This window comes from Aedes albopictus, chromosome 1 (genome assembly GCF_035046485.1).
Source record: "Aedes albopictus strain Foshan chromosome 1, AalbF5, whole genome shotgun sequence".
NCBI lineage: Eukaryota > Metazoa > Arthropoda > Insecta > Diptera > Culicidae > Aedes > Aedes albopictus.
In genome coordinates, this window is record NC_085136.1 from 200,682,713 (window position 1) to 200,707,436 (window position 24,724).

At 41.2% G+C, this 24,724-nt stretch overlaps 4 protein-coding genes across 5 annotated transcripts in view; 2 read left to right on the top strand and 2 right to left on the bottom strand.

The window, feature by feature from the left end:
• Positions 1–1,353: 1,353 nt before the first annotated feature.
• On the bottom strand, positions 1,354–2,619 carry LOC115263729 (prenylated Rab acceptor protein 1). The gene is made up of 3 exons (XM_029867002.2): positions 2,407–2,619; positions 2,077–2,283; positions 1,354–1,985 (listed from the first exon to the last, which is right to left on the bottom strand). The coding sequence occupies exons 1-3, from the start codon at positions 2,490–2,492 to the stop codon at positions 1,694–1,696; spliced, it is 585 nt and encodes a 194-aa protein (XP_029722862.1). The 5' UTR covers positions 2,493–2,619; the 3' UTR covers positions 1,354–1,693.
• A 71-nt stretch (positions 2,620–2,690) lies between these two features.
• On the top strand, positions 2,691–4,604 carry LOC109423475 (uncharacterized). The gene is made up of 3 exons (XM_019698444.3): positions 2,691–2,805; positions 2,878–2,993; positions 3,066–4,604. The coding sequence occupies exons 2-3, from the start codon at positions 2,946–2,948 to the stop codon at positions 4,563–4,565; spliced, it is 1,548 nt and encodes a 515-aa protein (XP_019553989.3). The 5' UTR covers positions 2,691–2,805; positions 2,878–2,945; the 3' UTR covers positions 4,566–4,604.
• Positions 4,605–9,372: 4,768 nt separating this feature from the next.
• On the bottom strand, positions 9,373–15,315 carry LOC109432157 (WD repeat domain phosphoinositide-interacting protein 3). Its single transcript, XM_029867003.2, has 4 exons — positions 14,893–15,315; positions 10,597–11,219; positions 9,914–10,136; positions 9,373–9,849 (listed from the first exon to the last, which is right to left on the bottom strand). Exons 1-4 carry the CDS (start codon positions 14,957–14,959, stop codon positions 9,743–9,745), a joined length of 1,020 nt encoding a protein of 339 aa, XP_029722863.1. The 5' UTR covers positions 14,960–15,315; the 3' UTR covers positions 9,373–9,742.
• An 8,323-nt stretch (positions 15,316–23,638) lies between these two features.
• LOC115263730 (uncharacterized) overlaps positions 23,639–24,724 on the top strand; it is a 9,814-nt gene continuing 8,728 nt past the window's right edge. Inside the window, exons 1-2 of one of the 2 annotated variants that reach the window (XR_003895790.2) lie at positions 23,639–24,008; positions 24,627–24,724. Coding sequence is in view for 1 of the 2 variants with exons in the window: in XM_029867004.2 (XP_029722864.2) it covers positions 23,749–24,008; positions 24,627–24,724 (358 nt within the window). In the remaining variant the exon portion in view is untranslated. The remainder of the gene's footprint in view (positions 24,009–24,626) is intronic. The other variant, XM_029867004.2, reaches the window with a different exon arrangement.

The following is a 24,724-nucleotide window of genomic DNA, read 5'->3' on the forward strand; positions in this document are numbered from 1 at the left end:
CAAGCGGGTTCAAATCTGAATTTTGGATTAGGTGTAAAAATTTTCTCGTTCGAACAGGACGCACATGGTTGATTGTGAGGATAATAAATTAATTTGTTAACGCGTTTGCGTTTGTGTTAAATTAGATTAATAAATTAAATTAGCTTACAATTATTAATGATTCTTAGAAAAAGTGGCTTGGGGCTGTCCAATTATTATGTAAGGGTTTATGGGGGCAGGGTGGGGGTTTAAGAAATCTTATACAAAAATACAAAAATGGTCGGGTTCTCATACAAAAAATCTTACAAGGGGGGGACGAGGTATCGAAAAATCGCAAAAATTCCCTTACGTAATTAATGGACAGCCCCTTGGTGACGGAAACTGTAGTTCAGTTTGGTTTTGAAAACGGTGGTTTGTCTGTGGTGTGGTGCAAAGCGGTTAGGAATCTATGAGAGAAACCAAAACTGGTCTTAAGCAAACGAGACAGCGGTTCGATAGCACTGTGGAGCGACTCCCATTTCGACCGTTCGTGCATTAACTCCGACATGTGTGGGCTATTCACTCCAGCCTCGTGGAACGGAAAGCGGAATGTATCGTACATGGACAATTATAGTAGCCACTTCCAGCGTTGCCAACCTTCCAGATTTATCTGGATTTATCCAGATTTTTGAGGTCTCATTTTGCAAAAATCTGGAAGATCCAGACATTTGTTTTCGGGATTTGTAAGGTTTTTCTCGGAATTTGTAAGGTTTTTCCCGGAATTTGTAAGGTTTTTCCCCGGAATTTGTAGGGTTTTTTTACACGATTCAGACTTTTTCAGGCAACATTTCCTAAATCATCCAGATTTCTCAAAAATTGACCTGGCGACCCTGGCCACTTCATGACGGTATATCTGCTCGTATCGAAAGATGAGATGCTGCAAGAATTCGAACAGTACTCTGCACTGGTGCTGTCATTTCATTCTTCGGTACAAGGGTATCGAGGCTCCGGTGCGACGACGGCGGGGAGTATACTAGCAAGTCGTTCTTCCTATACTGTGCGCGGCGTGTGAGGTGAAACGAGTCGAATGAGGTGTTTTGCATTAGTCGTCTCACGTCACGTGAGTCGAAACCGGCCGTTTCATCTCACACGCCGCGCAGAATAAGCCTGAAAGTTCCTGAAGCCCGCGAGCCGATCGAAAGTGAATCTGTTGACCACGAGGAGTACGATGGCATATAGAAATAGTCTAGTCGTTCAAAGTCGTGGGAAGGAAAAGGTTAAAATAAACTTTTCTTTTCGTAGCAGTGAAGATTAATTTCTTCTATGTTATGTCGGATAGACTAGGCTTATAAGTTTCTCAAACAAGTGAATGAATTAGAATTCTAAGCAACAATGTACTGTGATGATTATCGTTTTATTAATTATCAAACAATTTTTGCTTCAAACAAAAGAGGTGATAAATATCGTATATTGATCATCTAATATTAAGTCAAATAATAACTCTTCGGATAGTGGAAATTTTAACACAAAGTATTGCTTTGCTTGTGTAGTTGATTAGGATATGCAAAAACACAAAAAATATGGTTACTATGAGTACACCAACTACGTCATTCACGTATTTTGTTAAGAGATTTTAATATTGATTCACAATCCCGTTAGTGTTCGGAGATGTCGCTAAGCTACAGTAGAAAAGATTTAGAATTTATAATTGACTCCCTCGACGATGCTCGACAGTTTAAACCGTTTCCGTTAGGAAGGATTCCGTATCCTCGGTGACGATGGCGTCAATGTTGTAGAAGGCCGCATGTAGCGATATCACAAAGAAGGAAGCTCCCAGAACCCAGAACATCACGGCACCAGCTCCGGCCAGGTACAGCAACGGGATCGAAGCAACGTTGACCGCGATGCACTGTTGATTTGTGTTCAGTTGTCGGGAGAAGAAAGCCACGGGAGCGTTGGCCTGTTTGATTTTGTAGCACGCATAGAACACGCCGCCCAAAACGATCAGGATCAGTGGGGATGTCAACCTGGAGATGAAGTAACGGGTTAAGTATATTGAGTATGTTTATCGACCCAACACTCGTCATGTACTTCCTCGAGGCAGTAGATAATACTCACAAGCAATAGACGATCAGCCCAAGAAAAACGAACAGATAATTGCTCTGAAAATAACCCAGATTCCGGATGATTCGATTGGTAAGCCGTGGAACATTGGCCACCGTTTTGAAGTTTGAAGTCTGCAAAAACTCCGACCAGGGCCGGACGTTCTGTCGCGTAAGCCTCAACAGGTCCCACATATTCGGGATGCGGGCAAAACTGGTAAACCTGAAACGAAATTCAAAACAATATAGTAAAGGCTTGAATCCAATAGGTGCGATGACCTCCAATTGGATTGATACTCTTGAGTCATCATCTCGATCATCGTACGATGTCTACTTCTCAACTTACGCTGACATGTTAAAACCAGATTTGGGCTCCTGTTTCGGCGGTTCCATGTTGCCGCTTACGTCGATGTGCACGTCCGTTTCCTCCATTGTAACTATTAAGCTAGTTTATGAACTAATTCGTAAGTTTTCAGCAATAATTTCGTTCGTTGCTTGCTTGGCCACTACCTAATCCTGATTCGTTTTTTGACGTTTTTTCTTGCTCGTTTGTTTATGTACGCAAAACTTGAAGACGTGATGGGAAATTTTCTGCACGCTCAACTAGAATCAGCGAAAACGAAGCGTTTTGTCCAACCCTGCAGTGCTGCCCGGAACTGAAAAAAAAACATCGCAGCTGCATCGTTTGCATTGACGTCACTTTGAAAGTGCATCGGGTGCATTAAGCATGCTGACGTTTTGTTTACTAACAGGAATTTTTTTTTTTCTTTGCGGTGTCTCTTGCAGACGGCTAAGACCGGTCACGGTCCATCTCGCCCTAACAGGAATTTGTTTGAATGTTACCTGCAAGTCGCCCCAAAAATTTGAAAATTTGAATGTTTTAAAATGGAAGTCCCTGAAGAACAACGTGAACTACCCGATTTACCATCAGATGTGAGTACTCTATTTATATTTTTCAATAAATTGTAGCGGTTGTACTAATCCGGGTTCTTATCGAAACTCCAGGTTGTCTTGATGATTTTCGATCACCTAAATTTCCGTAGTCGGCTGACCGCGTCGCTCGTTTGCCGTCAGTGGAACCAGTTGGCGTTCACGGCCAAGTTCATGAACCGATTGTGCCTTTCTTTGGACATTCGAAATTTGGATGGTCTGGCCAGTGCTGGGACAGTACTACAATCGTCTAACAGGCCGTACAAGCACATGAGAATAGTGTTCCAAGGCTGTAGACAGCAAAGTTTATATTCGGTTGTACAGCTACTCCATCCAATGCACGGGTTGTTGAGTCTAGAGATGGTGTTCTATTTCTATTGTTTTCAAGAGAAGCTGCACATCGTACTGCAAGAAGTTCTTGAGAATCGTCCATCTTTGACGGCCCTGTCATTTGAGATACGAGGACGTCTTATGAACTGGGGAGGCTTATCAGCCGATTTACTAACGAAACGTTCTTCATCGGTGGTGATTGATGTAGATGAAGAGCAGAAAATATTCCCATCATTAACTAGTTTGACCATCAAAAGGAATCCAGATATGTTTAACCCAAGATTTTTTGAAATGCAGGTGTCTCCATCGTATCTTACGTTCCACTCTCCGCCAAAACCGGAAATAATACCAAACTTGAGGCACCTGACGATGACCTGTGAAACAGATGAACAATTGCAACTCTTCTCTAGTTTATCCGAGCAGCTTGAAACAGTATCAGTAATATCATTCGATCCGCATGGGCTGCAAATCGAGTCATTCCTAGAACTCAGTTTCCCTCAGCTCCTGGACTTGAAAATCTGCCCAATCAGTCTACCGCATTTCAACGCAATGGCCAACTTTGTTCGAAAGCTGCGAAGGATTCGAATTCTTCAACTTGAAGAAGTCCTAATCGATTCCGAAATCATTGATGCTATATTTGAAAACTGCCTGGAGCTGCATCAACTTGGACTGCACATGGACTCATTGGATGCCGGTTGTTTGAGAAACATAAGCATCCTTAAGAACCTAGAAAGACTAATCATGGTTGGAAGAAGGCCAGTAAAATACGGAACATACGAAGATTATTTCAGAGGCGGCATAGGGCAGCTTCTGAATCTCAAGTCCCTTTCATTCCAACGGTTTAGTTTCCCATCGAATGCATTTGTTTCTAGCTTGGCGCGAATGATGTGCAACCTGGAAGAGCTACGACTGCATGAGTGCAGAGCAAAAAACAATATCATCGGGCCAATATTCGACCATTTCCCAGGTCTCACCCGACTGGAGTTTGTCAAAGTGACCCATGGAGGAGCCCGACCGATTTGGCCACCCATGCTGGTGAACGTCAGGTTGATTAATTGCGCCTGGGTAACCAGTGATCATCTTACCAAGTTGATCCAACGATGTCCCAATCTACGACATTTGAACATCTATGGGTGTGGAACTTCGAAGGATATGCTGCAGAAGATTGCCGAGATCGTTCCAGCGGGATGCTTTGTCGAACGGACACATAACTTTGCGCCTTCGGTGGCGAGAATGGTAAGTTGAGATGATGACTATTAAAACATAACTTATCTAAGATTTTAATTGATTCTGTTATTCATTGATCCATATGCCCTTTATATTTATGTACCTTTGTTGATTTATGACTTGTTGGTTGCACCCCTTCAGGTGCTCTTAGGATTCCAAAGGAATTCCGTAGTCGTTTTGACCAGGCCAAAAAGACCTGATGTGATAGGGGGGATCATCATCGTGCATCAATGGCTGCGTTTCGTTTGATATGAACATAGATTCCCAGGCATTGAGATGCGAAGCCTTTCTAACTGCCTTGATCAGATTCGCATTCTTCTAATTTATGCTATGTGTAGAAGTACCGTTGTGCTGCAACTCCGGATTCGTTACGTTTGTTGGTTTCCACTGCGTTTTTATGTTCTTTCAAACGTACCTTAACCTTGCGGCGTGTTTGATCGATATAAACCGCCGGGCTGTCGTTGCAAGGTACCTGGTATATGACAGATTGTTCTTCCGGTGGGACTTTGTCCTTCAAGTTACATAGTAGATCGCGTAACGTGTTATCACTCCTATGTACAATATGAAGTCCTCATCGTAGGAGTGTCATTCATTCATTTATTTAGTATTACATCAAATTCAAGATAAAACTGAATCAACAATATTTCTCCATAATACACGACTCGTGGCCGCCGCTCTCCATCCTCGGTCGCGCCCGATGCTCGCCAAGTCACGCTCCACCTGGTCCGCCCATCGTGCTCTCTGCGCTCCACGCCTTCTTGTGCCAACCGGATCAGTTGCAAACACCAGCTTTGCAGGGTTGTTGTCCGGCATTCTTGCAACATGCCCTGCCCACAGTATCCTTCCGGCTTTGGCCACCTTCTGGATGTTGGGTTCGCCGTAAAGTGCAGCGAGCTCGTGGTTCATTCTTCTCCGCCACACACCGTTCTCCTGCACACCGCCGAAGATCGTCCTTAGCACGCGTCGCTCGAAAACTCCGAGTGCTGGCAAGTCCTCCTCGAGCATGGTCCATGTCTCGTGCCCTTAGAGGATTACTGGTCTTATTAGCGTTTTGTACATGGTGCATTTGGTGCGTGGGTGAATCTTTTTAGGAGTGTATATTTAATTAAATTTGTGAGTAAGAGGCGAATGAATTTGAAATTTAAAGCCTCTACAATAAACACAAAAAATTAAATTTGTGACTTTTTGGGAAGCTAATTTTTATAACTTCTTCTGTTATAAGCTGTAGGGTCGTGATGTTCTGTACTGTGCTGTGCTGTTTCGGTACAAATAGCGATCTTTGACAAGGGCAAAAACATCATCTGCATAGCGCTTCCAAACTTTTAAGATGTATGTGTTTTTGAGCTTCGGTTTCAAAATCGCTCATGAAAACATTTGCTAGCAGGGGCGATAGTCTGTTACACACACTAAGCCCGAAAAAAGACTACGATCAACTGATTTCTCTTGATCTCGGTCGAGTACGAACAACGTACAATAATTCGACGTAGCCAGTCGGACACTGTCTCGAGGAATGTCGTGTACTAGTTCTCACGTTAGCAAAACAAACAAATAAGTGTTGAGTTCAGTATTCCTTCAAAAGTTCCATCTTAGAATCCACCAGGAGTTTTTTTTACTAAAATTACTAAAGCGGTTGTATTTTGGATTTCTTCGGGAACTCTTGCCAGTACTCCAGTCACGTAAACTCTAAATAGGGTGGGGCGGGGCAAGATGGGTCACCTAAGGGGGTCTGGTACGTTTGGCATACGGCCGTTTGGCATAATGCCATTTGGCATAAGGACGTTTGGCATAAAGGAACTTGGCATGAAGGACATTTGGCATAAAGGACGTTTGGCATAATGGACATTTGGCATAAAGGCTGTTTGGCATGAAATGATTTCAGTAAAAAATGAACTACAAACTCATCGTCAAAGAACGAAAAGTATTTTTAATAGTTATTTATGTAGGGGTGATCGGGGCAATATGGGCCACCTAAGAAATCGTTCTGAAATGCACAGAAAAACTCAATAAACAATTATTTAAATGTAGTTGAACCTTGCTTAGGAGTGTTTCCCTTCATATTGCACCGATAAATTATGAAAAAAACTTTTTGTAAATTGTTGGGAAATACTTTTGAAAACCATTGATTTTCATGTGTTTCCCAACTATACGGGGCAATATGAGCCACCAGGCGGGGCAATATGCGCCACCATTTAAAACTTTTTTTCGTTTTTTTGGACAATGTTTCATAAAGAATGAGAAATAGAAAAATATGATTATTCAACAACAATTCAGTGTATTCTATACAAATTCGATTGTTTTCGTTTCAAAATAATAAAAAACAAGCAGATTTCATCGCATTTTTCTATTAAACGCAACATTTGATTCAACATAGGCACATGTTTCTATCACAGCCATTAATCCAAGAATGACAACGATGGCATTGGTTCCAACTCTCACCCTCTGAGGATGAACGGGCGAAAGGAGACACAGTAAGGGAGCATTTACAAATTACGTAGCATTTTTGGCCAATTTTCTATACTATCTCCCCACCCGTAATTTGTTTTCCCATATTACTTAATTCATGGCTCGTAGCAATATCAAGGACTCCCCCCTCCCCCTCCAATGCTACGTCATTTATGGACAATTCCTAAAACAACCTTCCTTGGCCGTTGTCAAAGAGGATGTCGTTCCAAGCGAAGACTGCAAATATATGGTTTCATTGAACGTTTCAGATTGGGATGCAATCTGTGGTGACGCCTGTGTCTTGGCGGCGTTCAGGCTGCTATGTGACCATTAAATGGTTAAGAAATTTTCTTTTTTTGTTCCGATCGCCGCTTGTAACCTCACACCAGTAATGAACCATGATTCTGCAGATAATGTTCATGTTTTGACAGCAAAATTTGGAGGTTAGGTCACAAAATAAAACCGATCATGTTGGTCCGAGCAGGTATGACCATATTGCCCCGTAGAGACTAGATTCGGAAAATTCTTGTTTTATTTTAATTTCAGTTTCGAAAAAATGCAGACTTGTTCACAAACTGCTCAGTAATAGTAGGAGTATCAACTGCAATGGAATATTTACCTGTGCAGTAGAGAGTTATCTGTTAAAAGCTTATTTTGGAGTTTTGAATCTTAAACATTTTTGCGTTCGTAGCAAAAAAATTACATTTTCATTAATGTTTGCATTTCAGAATCGAATTTTGGTACGGTTTTTACAGTAAGACATGATTGAAGCATCCTATGAAAGATCCTAAGGCTTTAAACAGAACAAAATTTGATAATAAGGCCAAATTCAAGGTGGCTCATATTGCCCCGTATGGTCATATTGCCCCTACTACCCTTAATGAGTTGCAAAAAGTTGATTTTTTCAGCACGACTCGTACATTTATCCAACGAGGCTTGCCGAGTTGGATAAATACTACGAGTGCTGAAAAAATCGAGTTTTGCATCGAGTTCCATACAAAATTTTATGCAATGATTTTTTCATAATGCAACCCATTTGAGTTGCATTATATTTCTCAACTATTTTTCATTATGCAACTCATTTCAGTTGCATAATGAACCAGTTCGGAAAAATTGGCCATTATGATACCACAATGAGTTGTATAAAATATAAATTATGATACAGAATTGCATAAAAAGGATAATACATTATATTGCATTAATTTTTCTGGTTATAATATGCAGACAAGGATGATTTGCTGGAAAGAATAAATACCGGAATCCAAATTGCTTGTATCGATAAAGAACAGCATATATACAAAAGAAGGAATATTCCCCCTCCGGAAAAAAATCTAATTCATGGAAGCAAAAGGTTATTTCGAAAATAAGAGATCCAATATAATGCACCACTAACAAGTTTGCCTTCTTTCCACTGAAGGCTGTTCTTTAATTTTTTCTCCAGAGGGAAAATATGTTTCACATATTCTTTATGCCAAACGTCCTTTATGCCAAACGTCCCTTATGCCAAATGTCCTTTATGCCAAACGTCCTTATGCCAAATGTCTTTATGCCAAACGGCCTTATGCCAAACGTACCAGACCCCACCTAAGGATGAATATCCATAACTTTGTAAATACAAATCGTATTGGTTTGTATTCGTCCGCTACTCTTTAATACACTAGCTGGCTATGCTAAAAGTCGATAAAAAGTTCATTAAATACAAAATTATGATGTTAAACAAGCAGTTTTAAAAAGTGATCGATTTTGCGCCGTGAAAAAAGTGCGGGGCAAGATGGGTCACCTTTTAAGTAATTCACATTTTCTCAACGAAAAATGTCAAAATATAAGATTTATTCCGCATTTATACATGCTCCATATCCATACTGAGTAAACGAGAGCTACTAGTAAACATTTTATAAATTTATTTAGAGTATAAAAAACTTTACGACTTGAGTGATGCTAAGGCGACTTGAAAATCGATGTTTTCACTAAAAAACTATCATAATTTTATGTTATAGTTTTGAGCGTTCATTCCGCTTGATTAAAGTCATTTATGAGATAGTCTTGTAATAAAAAATAAATAACTTTAGAATGCTCTAAAAATACGTTCAAAATTGAAGGTGACCCATCTTGCCCCGCGGCCGTTTATGTGGAGATTATATGAAATGTATCGCATAAGAAAAATGGCTAAAAACCATTTTATTTTTTATTTCCAATGAGAGTGAATAATTTTTCAATCAATGACCCAAACTTTTGTATATTCATGCTGATCATCTAACAAAAATATTAACATAATCAAAACATGAGCAATGCGCCCGAAAATGGCACTGACCCATCTTGCCCCGCCCCACTCTAATAAATGTGTATGGACATGGATATTCGGATTATAAAACTAAATAAAAAATGTGGTAGAACAAGAATTGTCCAACAAAAATATTTATTGAATTGTGTAGTTAAATAGACTTTCCGCACTTTTTAGCTCACATACAATATGTAATATTAGATAAGATTAATCGTACTGTTATGAATAATGCATGATACTCGATATAAACTATCTGTGTATACCAGTAGGATGTTCTATTCGATTTCCGCTCCGCTTCCAGACAAGCCTTGATCGAACATAATATAGAATCTAAAATAAAGCCGCTTTTGCTCCTCGCTCCTTGCAGCGGAGTCAGTAGCGTTCAAGTTAAAATAACACATTGTTCGTCCTTAAGACACCAGAATTCCACGCCTATCACTGTCCATGATGATCTAAATAATCCAAAGTGCTTTTATGTGTGATCGTCAGTCATTTCTAGAAATTGAGAGCAAACTTCTCGACTACATTCGCCCTTGCTGTTGTAGACGAACTTATAGTAGTGTCCATCTGCGCATATCACTGCAATAAAAGGTAGAAGTTACTAGGGAGTTCTAACAACTAGTAAAATTTAAAGCATACATACCTATCACCGAGTTGTTCTCCGAGCCAAATGCGCAGATACACGGTGGACCCTGTGGAATCGAAAATTTGCAAAACGACCATTGGCTGGTGAAGTATTTCGTCAGCAAGCTGGACGATTCTTTGCTCTTCGGTTCGTCCAAGTTGAATACGTGGATTGTGCCGTGATCTGACGACACTACAATCGCCGTAGATTGATGGTTAAAATTAATGCAGTAGATTTTAGCCTAAACGAAAGAAAAAATGCGAAACGATTAATGCAAAAATGAATCGTAGTCTGCCCTGTGTAACCTAACCACCAACTGGAGCTAGAACCAAACTCGGAAGCTTCAAATAGGTACAAATTGTACCGTACAATACCATGAAAAACTCGATCAAACGAATAAAGTTGCTGAAAGACGTTATTCAACGCCAAAATCTACTTTAGGGGCTGTCCATTAATTACGTAAGGGTTTGTAGAGGGAGGGAGGGTTTGAGAAATCTTACGCGTCATACAAAAATATTTGGCTTTCCATACAAAAACAGGGGGAGGGGGTGTCGAAAAATCGCAAAAATTCCCTTACGTAATTAATGGACAGCCCCTTACATTGTCTCTTTGAAGCACTGCAGTTATTCTTTTGTTATGTATGAACGGAATTCTTGAAGTTAGGGTTTTCAATTATATATGCTTCTAATGCCTATATTTACCTGATTAGAACCACGTCGCAGTTCTGCCACCTTTGACCCATTGGCCGTGTCGAAGATCCGAATCAACGTACCACGATCGCTGGCCGTGGCGAGCCTTGTCCCCTGCAGATTGAGTGCAATGCAACTGATGGCCGTTTCATGGGCGATAATCTCTTGTGGGGCCTTTTCCGTATTAGCTAAGTCAACGATCTGCACGTGGCCAGTTCTACGGCCAGGAAATGCCAACAACGATTTATTGCTGTTCGGGCAGAGCACACACAGTCCTTGTGAATTCTGGCTAGTTTCAAACACGTGCAGCTGATTCGGTGTCTGTGTGAAAGTGTACACTTTGATGATTCCCTCCAAAATGACCACTATACGGTCCCGCCGCAGACGGACACCTTTGACCGGTGCGTTGAAATCCAGCGAAATGGCCGGTGCCTTCTTGAGATCGTCCCAAACGAGAACTTTGTTGGGAGGATACAAAGGACGGATTCCGCCTCCCACCAGGGCCAAATAGTTGCACCGAAACAGCATCTCCACATGACCGATTCCGCCATCCGGAAAGTATTGGCGTTCTTTTTCTTTCAACGGATCGGTATTGTATACACGGAAGCCATTGTCCGTGGCACAAGCGAAACAGCCTGCAAGAGTAAAGGTGTGAAATAGTTGGGATAATTTCTACAGTTAGCCTTAGTGGTTAAGGCTATGAATCGCCAATCCGGAGACGGCGGGTTCGATTCACGTTCCAGTCGGGAAAATTTTCTCGACTCCCTGGGCATAGTGTATCATTGTACTTGCCTCACAATATATAAATTCATGCAATGCAGGCAAAGAAAGCCCTTCAATTAATAACTGTAGAAGTGCTCAAAGAACACTAAATTGAAGACAGGCAGGCCAAGTTCCATTGAGAACGTCGAGCCATTAAGAAGAAGAAGAAGAATTTCTACAATATTTCTCAATTATTTTATACAAAATTCCTTGCAAGAGTAATTCTCCACATTCGGAAAATATTTGTTAGTAAAAATCCTGCACAATGCTCTTGTAGCATTTCTGAACAATTCATAACAAAACACCTTGAGAAATCTCCGATATGTCTTCCAGTAATCTACAAAAAAAAATGTGCATCCCAATAACCAGAGATATTTTTGGACCGGCTGTCTCAAATTTCTGAGAATGGTTCTGGTTTTCTGTACTGATAAAGGGAAACTTTACAAAAAATTACCTTAATAAAACGTTTATTGCTGGCAAGTCAAGTTTCAATCAAATTCTATACAGATGGCTCGAAAGTTTGAACAAGGATTTCAGTGGTGATGGGACACTATCCTACAGTGTTTCAAGCAGAGCTTCTTGTTATTTTACAATGCGCAATTACCTATTTGCTATGAGAGAAAAAACCTATTTGCAAATATGTATTTTCCCAGAGGCATGCTGCACTAAAAACATTGTGCACATTTTTTTTTAATGCAACCATCTTCACCCCCACACCAAAAAGTTTGAGTGAGCCCCCTGGTAGTGGACGTATCTCTACTATTTTACTATTTTTTTTATCAATAACAAAATAATTTCAATAACATGTAATACAGTTTAGGAAATATCCTATCTGAAACTATGCTTGAACGAGGAACAACTACATTTGACTTGGAGATTTCCCACAGGAACGATGTTTTTTTAAAGGGATTCCTTATAGCCTATAGTTAGTTAGTTGATACTTAATTTATAATAATCTTAACAGCATTTATTTATTAAACAAGAATATAAATCTGATATTTGTAAAAAAAACGAGAAACTTAAACATAAGAAAACAAAAATTAAAAAAAACAATCTGGCAGTTACAAGAATTCTTTGGTTTTTTATTTAAAGTGTTTTTTTAATCTGATTTTGAATGACAACCGACTGTTTAATGCTTTAAGATAGTTGGATAAAACATTATAGACCGACGGACCATAAGACGTGATTCGCATATGTCCCAAACAAGTAGATGCTCTGGAACGCAATAAGTTATTTGCATGACGAGTATTATACATATGATTACCAGTTGGAAAAACAAGGTTACAATGTGCTTTTGAATTTTTCAGCATATCAAAAACGAAAAAACATGTTTGCAGCCTGCAAAGTCCACGTATCAGCGTTAATATACTGTGTGATGAGTTAGCGTACAGTTGTCCAGTAGCAAAGAATAAGAATAACAAGAATACCCACTCGGGTGAACCTTGGGGAACCCTACCGCAGCGCTATACGCGGATGAAAGTACAACCTTCATGCGGCAGTGTGCGTTACTGATTGTATGCGGATACCAAAACATACGCACACCACCTTCTCTTATGAGAAATCACGAACACTGTTACAGAGAGCTTCCACCTTGATACGCTAAGAGAGCGCTGCTTGTCTTGTCGCTTGACGTTTACATAGAAAAAGGCAAGAGATGGCAAGTTAGATTGGCTAGCATGACCCCAAACAATGATCAGGTACTGTAGGTGCGAATGAACACAAGCATAATAATAATTCAAGAATGCTTTCCTCTGCACAAATTGTCTCACGCTTACAAATGCACTTCAAAGCTTGTCTGGGAGTGCATCCTTTCAATGCGGGGACTGTGTCAAGGGACCTCAGTAAACTTATACTGGGTTCTAGGTCACTGTGGCATTGAAGGGAATGAAATGGCAGACGAGCTTGCTAAAAGTGGTTCGAATTTATAGTTTGGTGGCCACCCAGAGTTCTATGTACATACACTGGACTAGTACCTAATTGGACATTTGCCTGGGACACGGTTTATATGGGAAAATATAAAACATGCAAAAATTCTAGCTCCTGTATACTTTTAAGTTTCATTTTGGTCCCATATCAACTGTGCAAAATTTCAGATCGATCGAGAAAACTATATTTTAGCCCGCCATTTTTAGTTTTTCATTCATTTACTATAGGGAAAATTTACTTCTTCAAAGAAAAATCGCTTGGGGTCACCCCTTGTTCCCTTAAAATAAGTCTATGAGTGATTTCTATAGAAAACTTCACGAGGAATCTGACCTCCCAAAAGTCTCATGCCATATGCCTTAGTCCTGAAGTACACAGGGTCAAATATTTGACAAGGAAAGAACGTCAGTTTGACACTAATGAAAATTCAATCGAGTCAAAAGATGTTTGTGCATTGTTTTCTTTTTGGACAAATACTTGACCCTGTGTACTAACAGCGTTAGATCGCCTGCGGTCTTCGGAAGGTTGGTTCCTCATGAAATTTCCAACAGAAATCATATGTAGGGGTTAAGGGGTAACCTGTGGAGATTTTTCTTTGAAAAAGTGATTTTCCCCATAGTAAATCGTATGAAAAATTAAAACGGCTGGCATTAAAATATGGTTTCTCCGATCGAGCTGAAATTTTGCACAATTGATATGGGGCCACAATGAAACTCAAAAAGTGTACAGGAGTGAAATGTGTTTTTGTGTCCCGCGCTATTGGGCATTGCCCGAGCAGGTATCACTTGAAAAATATTGACCAAATTCAACGTGATATGTGTCGTTTTATGCAGGTGTGGTCTTTACACGCGCAGGCAAAGATTTCTAAATAGTGGCCAGTGAGATCTAGTCTGCAGAACCTGGGAAGGCCTTGAAAGTTTATAAATTCTATTGCACCTTCCTGGGAGACGACAAGTCGTGGTAGAAACAGAGATTACTATTGACACATGGTACCTAATTAGTTAGCTAGATGCGAATATCAAAACGGGACATGTCACAAAAGTTCAGCTTATTTCCCCAACACCAAAAAAAAGCTCTACAAACAGCGACATATAATCCATTTTCTCTGAAATATTTGTGTAAATCTGAAGGAAATAACGTTTTAGAAATACCACCAATAAACCTGTTTGTGTTTCTTTTCAAAAACCTCAGACAATGACGCCAAGATTTTTTTTTTTTCATTAACTTAGCAACTATTGGAACAGCTTCCTCCAGGTATCATTGGTAGCTTTCAGGAAATCACTAGGTAGATAATCTTAAGCAAAACTACACATGTATACATCAAAAATATGTACCCAGGTTGGCATACATATTTTCAAACATGTATCATCCCAAGATAAAAAAAAAACTTTGAATTATTAAAAAAAAAACAAACTTGCATCATATAAATACGACGAAGTTGATAACCATCCTTCACCAGTTTGTGATAATGTCGTAAAACGCAATGACATAGCCGTCTGTAGATGTTCGATCAAAATTGAACATTATTCCGGGGAACGACCAATCATGACGCCATCCTCCCTATGTCCCCATTTTCTTATGCATCATCAAAGGCAAATGACCAAATAACATCCATGTACTCACCTTGATCTTGATTGAAGCCCGCATAGAGCAGTCCATTCCCGAACGGGTTGTTATCCATAAGATTCATCTTCAGTCGTGGGATTCCAATATGTAGTAACACCGACTCGCTGCTGAAAATCTGCCTACGCAACCAAAATTATTACGGGACACTATTTCGCTGGGGTGCTGCTTATCATCTTTGCCATTTGCAGCCGTCAATTTCGGTTTGTTATTGTTGACTGCATTAGTATGTATACCAAAATCACTCGTTTTTATTTTAACGCTCGTCCACTCGGTTCGGTGCTGATCAATCTGTAATTACTAAACTTTAGCAAACGAATGCTACTGCCGCGAATGAGAAACGAAGCCGTATTTTTATTTTTATTTCCTTGCAATGGAAATACAACAAACTCAGAAGTCAGAACTGCGTTTGAATGATGGTGGACTGCATTCAGCTACCAAGAGAAAGTGTTGGCATCTTTTTACCTAAAATGTCCCAAAAATGACATTCGCTCACCCGGTGTGGAATGCATTTCTCGATCAAAACAATTTTGCGATGTTTTAAGGTCACATTACACATGGCTGGTGGTGAAACCCCATTGATGGGTAAAAAACACCCATTTTCGCCAGAAGTAGATCTCCCCATATGTGTATTAGTATGGGACACGCTTGTAATGGAAAACAATAAATCCTCGCTCTAGTCGACCTTTTAGATCCCATTTAGGTCCCATATGAACTGTACAAAATTTCAGCGCAATCGGTGAAACTATAATAGGCTCCTAAAGTCCTATCGGGATTCTTGTTTTAAACCACAATACAGTAGACGTTCGATAACTGCAACATGTTTACGTTTCACTTACCGAATAAAATTCGATAACTGCGACAACTGACAGACGTCAAAGAAATGTCAGTTGCTGAAATATGCAGCAAACTGCATTCGGAAAACATCGCGTTGCAGCAAAAGTGCATACAAAAAACATCGCATGGCTGTTGACATTTCATGTTGACAGATAGCGGTGCGATAACTGCAAAATTGTTGCACTTAGCGGACTTGCAGTTAAAAAGCATTGCAGTTAAAGCGTTTGCACCGAGCGAACGTCTACTGTATATGGTTCAAGAGTACATATTTACTCATTATTTGACGTTTTTATTAACCATAGTTGAAAATATATAATTTTTATTTTTTTGGCCTTTTGTCTCGTCCCTGGCTTATAACACATACTTCGAGTGATTTTTTTTTCACCGTGTATGTCAGATAGGAACATTTTTGAAATCCCAGTGTGAAAAATGTCGAGCTCAGTCACACAAGGTTGACCTCAAATGTCAAAGTAGAACTATTTACCATTTTACTTATTTCGAATTTTCTCATTGTTACGGCGTCGAGCTCCACCAACCGTCGATTCAAACCGAGAAAGACAAACAAGCCAAATGTTATGCGTGACCGGTCAACTGCGGTAGAAGGTTATTGATAGGTGTATGCAAATGAAGGGAAAAAGAGCGAAATCAAAACAAAACAAATTTGCATTCGGAGAAGTGGAATTAGTGCTTAAACTTTCTTATTTAGATTGTGATTGTATAGCGTAGAATAGTAATCGAATGCAGGTGTTGGCAGGTTGTGGAACGCCAGAAATAATTATTAAGTTATACGTCCGCGGAGTACACGGTGGTAAAACGACACATAGCGATAAATCCGAAAGCTGATCAGGTCGAATCCGATCGTAAGTAGAACGGTCGCATTAGTAATCGTATACTATTTCATGAATTTGTATCCTGAAATGTAGGATTAGCGCTGGAACGATTCGCTATAAGTACCACAGGGAATGGATTGAAAAGATCGCAGAGGAAGGAAGACTATTTCTTGTAAGTTCGTGAAGATTTATTTGTTTGAAGTACTAATTTGAAATATATTTATAGTTTGAGCTGATCGTAAAAAGGACTGCTACAAAAAAATAGTAATTTCTCTGACAATTCCGAACAAACTCAAAAAGAAATAACGGACATAACTTCGAAAGCGATGTTGGATGTAGAAGAGCTGACGATGACCGCCTGCGGCGCTTGCGGGACGACTTCGGAAGAGGACGAGCAGATGATTGGGTGTGACAACTGTGACCGCTGGTTCCATACGCGGTGTGTTGGCGCTGCGGAGGAGGCAACAAAGGAAGTCAAGTGGTTCTGTCCGGCAACTGAGTGTCAGCAGCAGTACAGTGAGTACATGAGAAAGATTGAGAAGGAGAAGAAGAAGAATAGTAAGAAAAATAAAGCGTTAGGTGATGAGTCCGATAGGTCTAGTATTAGGTCAGCGAAATCAGGTAACAATGCCAGTTCCAATTTAGAAAATCGTCTGAAAGAATTGGAAGTGGAACAACAAGCTAGAGAAAGGGAAATGGAGATTGAAATGATCATTCTCGAGAAGCGGATGGATATGGAGCGAGAGTTGAAGGAGAAGAAGATGAGGCTGAAAAACGCGATTTGGGCGAAGGAGCGGGAAGATGAAAAAATCCTCATGGAAAAGGCCCTGACGGACGAGAGGTACCATTTGCAGGAGTTCAAGAGAATGCGTGACTCTTTCGAAGCGAAAATGTGTAATGTGCAGAAGGAAATGAGACAGCAGAAGATGACAGGAGACAGGAGCAAAAAGAAGGAGAATGTATTGAGAACTCCTCCCAGAAATCCAGAAGGAATAGTACCGAGGCAGACGGATAAGAAGAAAGAAAATAAAAAGATATCGCGGCGTGAAGAAGAATCAGAAGATAGTGAAGAAGATTTGGAGGAAGAAGGGGAAGATTCCGACTCAGAAGAAGAGAGTGGAGAGGAATTGGAAACCGAAGAAGATGATGAGGAACGGATGAAAAATGGTGATCTGAAGCGGAAAGTGAAGAAAGTGGTCAAAAACGGGCTGGGGAACCGGTGCAGCGTGCCAACGAAGCTGCAGATGGCAGCGAGAAACGGAGTAACAAAGAATCTACCCGTGTTCACCGGAAAACCGGAAGAGTGGCCGTTGTTTATTGGTTCCTACGAAGCATCCAACGAGGCATGTGGTTTCACCGAAGTCGAGAACCTGGTGCGGCTACAGGAAAGCCTAAAAGGGCCAGCACTGGAAAGTGTCCGAGGGCAGTTGTTGTTTCCGAAATCCGTTCCGAAGGTAATTGGCAAGCTGAGACAGCTGTACGGTCGACCGGAGCAACTGCTACGGTGTCACTTGGAAAAGGTGCACAGGCTGGAACCACCGAGGGCTGATAAACTGGCGACGTTTATTCCATTTGGAACAGCAGTGGAGCAGCTTTGCGAACATTTGGAAGCTGCCGGGTTGAAACAACATCTGGTTAACCCGTTGTTGGTGCAGGAACTAGTGGAAAAACTTCCTGATAGCGACAAACGTGGATGGGTACGGTACAAGAAGAGGAGGAAGGCGACAACGCTACGAACCTTCACAAACTTCTTGTCGGAAATCGTTGCTGAAGCCTGCGAAGCAAACGTGTCCGTCGATTTCCAAGAAGTACATCAAGAAGAACAAGGAGGCTCTGGCTTCGGGAATAGATGGGAAAAGGATAGATCAGCGGTCTTCAATCATAGTGCAACGATTGTAAATCAGCCGGCAGCGATGGTATCCAGTCAAAAGGTGTGTAAAGTCTGTAAGCGATCAAATCATGAACTAGGATTATGTCGAAACTTCCGGAACATGACTCCCGAGGATCGTATGAAGTTTGTACTGAAATGGAAACTCTGCAATGTTTGCTTGAACCACCATAGCAATACAGCGTGCGAATTCAGGATGCGATGTACTATTGACGGGTGCACGGAGATGCACAACCCGTTGCTGCATCCGAGATTGGGAAAAGTTGCTATGAATGCCCAAAACCGACAGAAAAGTAACATCCTATTCCGAATGCTTCCGGTAACATTGACCTTCCGGGATAAGTCCGTAACAACCATGGCTCTTCTGGACGAAGGATCTTCCATCACGATGGTTGAGAACGAGCTGGCAGACCAGTTAGGTGCGGATGGCATCCGGCAGAATTTAGAAATAAATTGGACCGGAGACGTAGCGCGCGTTGAGAAGGATTCGAGGCGAATCAGCCTGAAGATTTCAGCAATCGGAGGTGAACAGCAGCTACTAATGAATGAAGTATGTACCGTAGCTGAGTTAGCACTGCCACAGCAGTCACTAGATGCTCAGGAGATGGCACAGCGGTACGAACACCTCCGGGACCTACCGGTAGTGTCGTACAGGAGTAGTCGTCCGAGAATTCTAATCGGATTGAATAATCTACACACGATGGCGCCGATTGATGCGAGATTGGGTAGCCCGGGAGAACCGATAGCGGTCGAGTCAGCATTGGGGTGGACAATATATGGTTCTAGCCGTGATGTAAAATCATCCAATACACATGTTGTCGGCTATCACAGTGAGGTTTTCAGCGGACAAAGCTACGACCTGGTGAAGGAGTTTCAATCCCATAAAGACAACAGATCTCGTCAGCACAAATCCGAGGACACTTTTAGTCATGTCAAGGTACAAAAAGGTAAATCGATCAAAGAGAAGGATCCAGGTACGTTTGGAAGGTGGTGTTTGTATGAACAAAGCGGCATTATACTCGGAGTTGACGAAACGGCAGGAGTTGTGGTGAACCAGTTGCGATTGAGAAGTACAAATAGGAAGCTAGATGTAAAAAAAAAAAGCAGAAGCGAAGCGGAGGGGCATGGACAAACGGTCGACGGGGAGCAGAAGTGCGGAGAATCATTGCGGCAGACAGCACAGCCAGACCAGCGGATTCGTTATGGCAAGTTGTGGCCAAATATGTGACCTGGGAAGTAACTGAAGGTAATTCCGGAATAACCGATGACCGGCTACCGGAGTTACGGGCTGGGGATTGTTACGGCGTCGAGCTCCACCAACCGTCGATTCAAACCGAGAAAGACAAACAAGCCAAATGTTATGCGTGACCGGTCAACTGCGGTAGAAGGTTATTGATAGGTGTATGCAAATGAAGGGAAAAAGAGCGAAATCAAAACAAAACAAATTTGCATTCGGAGAAGTGGAATTAGTGCTTAAACTTTCTTATTTAGATTGTGATTGTATAGCGTAGAATAGTAATCGAATGCAGGTGTTGGCAGGTTGTGGAACGCCAGAAATAATTATTAAGTTATACGTCCGCGGAGTACACGGTGGTAAAACGACACATAGCGATAAATCCGAAAGCTGATCAGGTCGAATCCGATCGTAAGTAGAACGGTCGCATTAGTAATCGTATACTATTTCATGAATTTGTATCCTGAAATGTAGGATTAGCGCTGGAACGATTCGCTATAAGTACCACAGGGAATGGATTGAAAAGATCGCAGAGGAAGGAAGACTATTTCTTGTAAGTTCGTGAAGATTTATTTGTTTGAAGTACTAATTTGAAATATATTTATAGTTTGAGCTGATCGTAAAAAGGACTGCTACAAAAAAATAGTAATTTCTCTGACAATTCCGAAGCTGATCAGGTCGAATCCGATCGTAAGTAGAACGGTCGCATTAGTAATCGTATACTATTTCATGAATTTGTATCCTGAAATGTAGGATTAGCGCTGGAACGATTCGCTATAAGTACCACAGGGAATGGATTGAAAAGATCGCAGAGGAAGGAAGACTATTTCTTGTAAGTTCGTGAAGATTTATTTGTTTGAAGTACTAATTTGAAATATATTTATAGTTTGAGCTGATCGTAAAAAGGACTGCTACAAAAAAATAGTAATTTCTCTGACAATTCCGAACACTCATTATTCCTTTGTTTTTCAAGTTCGAGTAAAGTACAATTCCGATTAGAATACCATGCTTGATCATATTATTCAATATAAGCGAGATTTCGTCTTTAATTTTAAGACCTTATTTAGCGCAAGCGGTTCAAAGTTTGCATACACGGAGCCACCAAACTACCCAAAATTGAGTTCTTTTGACGCAATCCCATAGTTCGGCCCAATAAACCAAATTTGAGTAAATCGATTAAACTCACACTAGGTAAATTGCCTTCACCTCCAGCAAAAACATTTACTTAAAAGTAGGTAAATTCAACCCAAGACCCCCCCTCATTCAACCCAAATTTGAGTAAACCTGCATTTACCCAAAATTGGCTTATTGGGCTCAAGGACCCCCGTTGGGTAGATGCATCTCTGTTTGTTTTTGACAACATCGGTGAGGGAAAGAGGGAAAACAACCTAATTTTGGGTAACTAGTTTATTCGATATTCTCAGCTTTGAGTAAAATCGACCCAAAAATTAGGTAGTTTGATTGCTCCGTTTAGGTTTTACTATGGGAAAAGTTACACCATAGTTACACGGTTACACCAGCGGCGTCATGGTCGCAATTTTTTCCGCAGTCAAGTTCGCAGATTGTGAACAATCCTCGGTACTCACTTTACGTAATTTATGTTTACTCCCTTACTGTCAGAGCTGTCAGATCAGTGTAACACGCTAAATAAAATTTACACAAAAGGCAATTTACACGGAAAAAAATACACGGTTATGAATATTTATTGGGTACCGGACTGGTCACCGAAAATTTGATCGTTTTCTATGGTACATCGAGGTCTTGAAATTAGTCTATGGTCCAACAAAAAAAAATCCCAGAGGTTGCTCTTTGTCTTCTTAATTCAGATCGTTCAATGTTTCTTGTAGAAAAAAAATAATTTATGAAACTTTCCTTCGAAGACCGCAAAACGATTGGATGCTTGTGGAAAAAGTTACAGATTTATTACCGATTAGTGATCCAACGAACGGATTTTTGTTTTGTTTTATCAGCAGCATTGCTGCTGCCGTTTTTCCATAGGGTGGCGGGAGGCAGAACTTTTTTTTTCTTTTGTCAGGCTAAGACCATGGGTTGGTTCATCTTGCCTGTGTTTGCTTCAGCAGTCGTGGACTTTTCTTTGTCGATGTTTCTTTTCCATGTTGTCGATTATGTTCGTTATTGTCGTCGCGGTTGAAATCCGAAGTTTCCCCACACCCGACAATCGAATTTTCTCAAAAATCCATACGTCAAACCTTCCGGCGGACGTAATGCGCTGAACAGCGGACCTATGGTCCTCTATCCAGCGCACTGTACCCGACGTTCGTCCGACAAACGCTTTAGGAGAAAAATCGATTTTCGCGTGTCAAAAAATCCGATTTTCAACTGCACGAATGATATGTACTTGTATGTTTATGGTTTTTTAGAAAGTTCACGACACTTTCGAGTTCTTTCACCTTTTGCTCTTCAAATTTTCATAAGTCAGGCCAAACATGTCTAAAGGTTCTATCTGCAGAAGAGAGGCTCTCTTTGGTTTCTCTCTCTTTCGTTAATATCTCGGCTGTTTATTTGAATTATGTTTGTCTCCTTGCATAGAACGATGGTCAAAACCTGAGTGTCGCGGACTGACTCAATATGCTCTCTCAGCGGGAGCCAAACATTGAAGATGGAGGTTATGTTAAACCTTGTTGAACCAGTGTGATTGATTGAAGAGTATTGTTATCTAGGTGCTGCGGATATAATCAAAACTGTTGTCACGTTATCCTCATTTGCCGCAGCCAAGCCGTTGGAAAGCGAGGAGAAGGATAAACATTGTTTTGAGCCTATTTTAGCTAATTTTGTCACAATTATCCATCAAAATTTCCATCGCGAATGCAAAATAATAAACTTTGAACACGAGAGAAAAATCGGAATGATGGTGGATTGATCATGTTTACCATTTCCGAACAGCGTCGCGACGGCGTGTTTGACAACCGCGCTGAGAGAGGTGGTTGCAAGAAAATTGAACGCCCGTCAAGGATGGGAACACTCACTTGCAAAGAGTTACATTCACTTGCTATTTTTGCAGTTCAGAAGCATCCTATCAATAAATGATGTATGGACGACTTTTGCCTTTTGGTTTTGTCTAAAAGTTTGCCGAATGGAGTATGGGTCGCACACGCATACCGAAGGCGTGAGGGAGTTGCGAAGGCAACCTCCACAAGGTGAATGTAAATTACACTTACCTCGTGGAGAGTCTCTTTCACAGCTCTGTCACGACTTTGGTATGCATGTACGATCCATACTCAATTCGGCAAACTTTTAGACAAAACCAAAAGGCAAAAGTCGTCCATACATTGTTTCTTGATAGGGCGCTTCTGAGCTGAGAAAATAGCAAGTGAATGTAACTCTTTGCAAGTGAGCGTTCCCATCCCTGACGCCCGTGCGTGTTCACAAGCTGTATGCCGGGAGTGTGTAGGAGTGTGTTAGCTAGCTTGAAAAATAAAACCGTTTCTATTCGCACCACCTAGCTAGGTCAAAACAATCGTCTTTTGATTTGTACTGCAAAAGTAGTTGAAAAGTGTATCATTACATTGCAAGAAATGAAAGAGAAAGTGAACAAAGAGAGCCTCTCAAATAGAGCTTGTTTTCATCGGGAAACCTTTCCTGATGACAACAAATCCTATTCCGCCTGCATGTTTGAAAGAGAAAGGTGAATAAACGTCACCAAGCTCTATGCAGATAGGACCTATTGAAATGTTTGGCCTGAAGTAGAACTTTTTTGGCATGTTGGTCTGGCAACTCTGTTGGCGATGAAAAAAAAATCCCTTCAAACCAGCCCTGCAGTTGACAGCTGATTCGGGGAAATTTAGCTGTCAAACTTCGTGCGCATCCAACGAAGACGAATCGTTCTCTCGTCGTGTCCCTTTTCAATCCAGCTTTCGCGCACGGTTTCTTTCCATCATTGACTGTGATTAGGTAAGCATCGCAAGTGTTGGGTCCGCGTGCTCGTGTAGTGCTACTAGACAGGCGTTGGTGGAAGTGCAAGTGCGGCTGAGCCGCTACCCTAATTTTCCTGTTTTACCTACCTATACCTCTCGGAAGCATCTACCCGGGAACCAACATCCAGCACCATGCTCATTCTACAAACGAAACGCGTACTAACCGCAGCCATCATTTCTGCTTGCAGCAAATCGACGCCCTTTAGTAGCGCACGTCGTAGTTCCATCTTCGCCGCAAGAAACTTCTGCTTGCAGCGTCCGGAAGCCATTCCTTACCCGCAGAGCAGGTACCTGGCAACAGAGAGGAGGAATTTATCGGTTCTCCAGCAGCATTACTTTTCGACCGCATCATTTACAGTCGACAAGGAGAACAGCGAAGAATTCAGTGAAATGTAAGTACTAAAAAAGGTTTTTTTTCTGCACGTGGCATACGCTATAATAGTTCAGGAAGTCGTTTCATCATAACTTTAATGTAGAAAAAGAACTTGAATATTGGAAAACTGTTAATTACTTTCATTCTGAACGATTTTTGTCTGTGCCGCATCGCGGAAGTAAGCCATAAATCCGTAAATTTCGTTTTTCAAATAATGAGTGGAAAAATCAAAATGGCGTCGCAATCTGAAACAGCTTGTGTGAGATCATTACTTCGTGTGCGAAAACGTGCTGCTCGGTGTGACGTCAGCTGACGTCGGCCGCCACCGGGAAGCTTCCCATCATCGCCATCGTGCGATTTCAAGTTCAAGGAACAAGCGGAAAGTGAATTTCAGCTGCGAAAAACGGGTTTCGCAGATGTTGCTGATCTTGTTGATGATGATGAGTCAGCTGTGCAAAACTTGTGACGTCGTTGTTGTCAGTTGGGGAAGAAAGTAACGGTTTACATCGATAGTGTGCGTCTGGTTGGTGCTGTTTTTGGGTTTTTGTAAATTTTTAGTCGATTAAAGGAGAGGGTGGCGCATTGCATTGATTATCTACAAACGTTATAACGGTTATTTTATTTTCTTTTATTGCAGGGCTCCGAGATTCGAACGTGACGACTACAAGAAGGACTCGTACCGTGGCGTAAAGCGCACGGGAACGGAATTCAAACGCCCGTCTGGCCGAGATGGTC

Bases quoted from the DNA above. Each gene is read 5' to 3' on its own strand.
- LOC115263729 (XM_029867002.2), bottom strand. From the start codon at position 2,492: ATGGAGGAAACGGACGTGCACATCGACGTAAGCGGCAACATGGAACCG. The intron at 2,284-2,406 runs GTAAGTTGAGAA...ATTTCGTTTCAG, and splicing joins TCTGGTTTTAACATGTCAGC to GTTTACCAGTTTTGCCCGCA. The intron at 1,986-2,076 runs GTGAGTATTATC...CTTCATCTCCAG, and splicing joins GGGCTGATCGTCTATTGCTT to GTTGACATCCCCACTGATCC.
- LOC109423475 (XM_019698444.3), top strand. From the start codon at position 2,946: ATGGAAGTCCCTGAAGAACAACGTGAACTACCCGATTTACCATCAGAT. The intron at 2,994-3,065 runs GTGAGTACTCTA...TCGAAACTCCAG, and splicing joins TACCCGATTTACCATCAGAT to GTTGTCTTGATGATTTTCGA.
- LOC109432157 (XM_029867003.2), bottom strand. From the start codon at position 14,959: ATGAATCTTATGGATAACAACCCGTTCGGGAATGGACTGCTCTATGCG. The intron at 11,220-14,892 runs GTGAGTACATGG...TTACTCTTGCAG, and splicing joins GGGCTTCAATCAAGATCAAG to GCTGTTTCGCTTGTGCCACG. The intron at 9,850-9,913 runs GTATGTATGCTT...CTTTTATTGCAG, and splicing joins GGAGAACAACTCGGTGATAG to TGATATGCGCAGATGGACAC.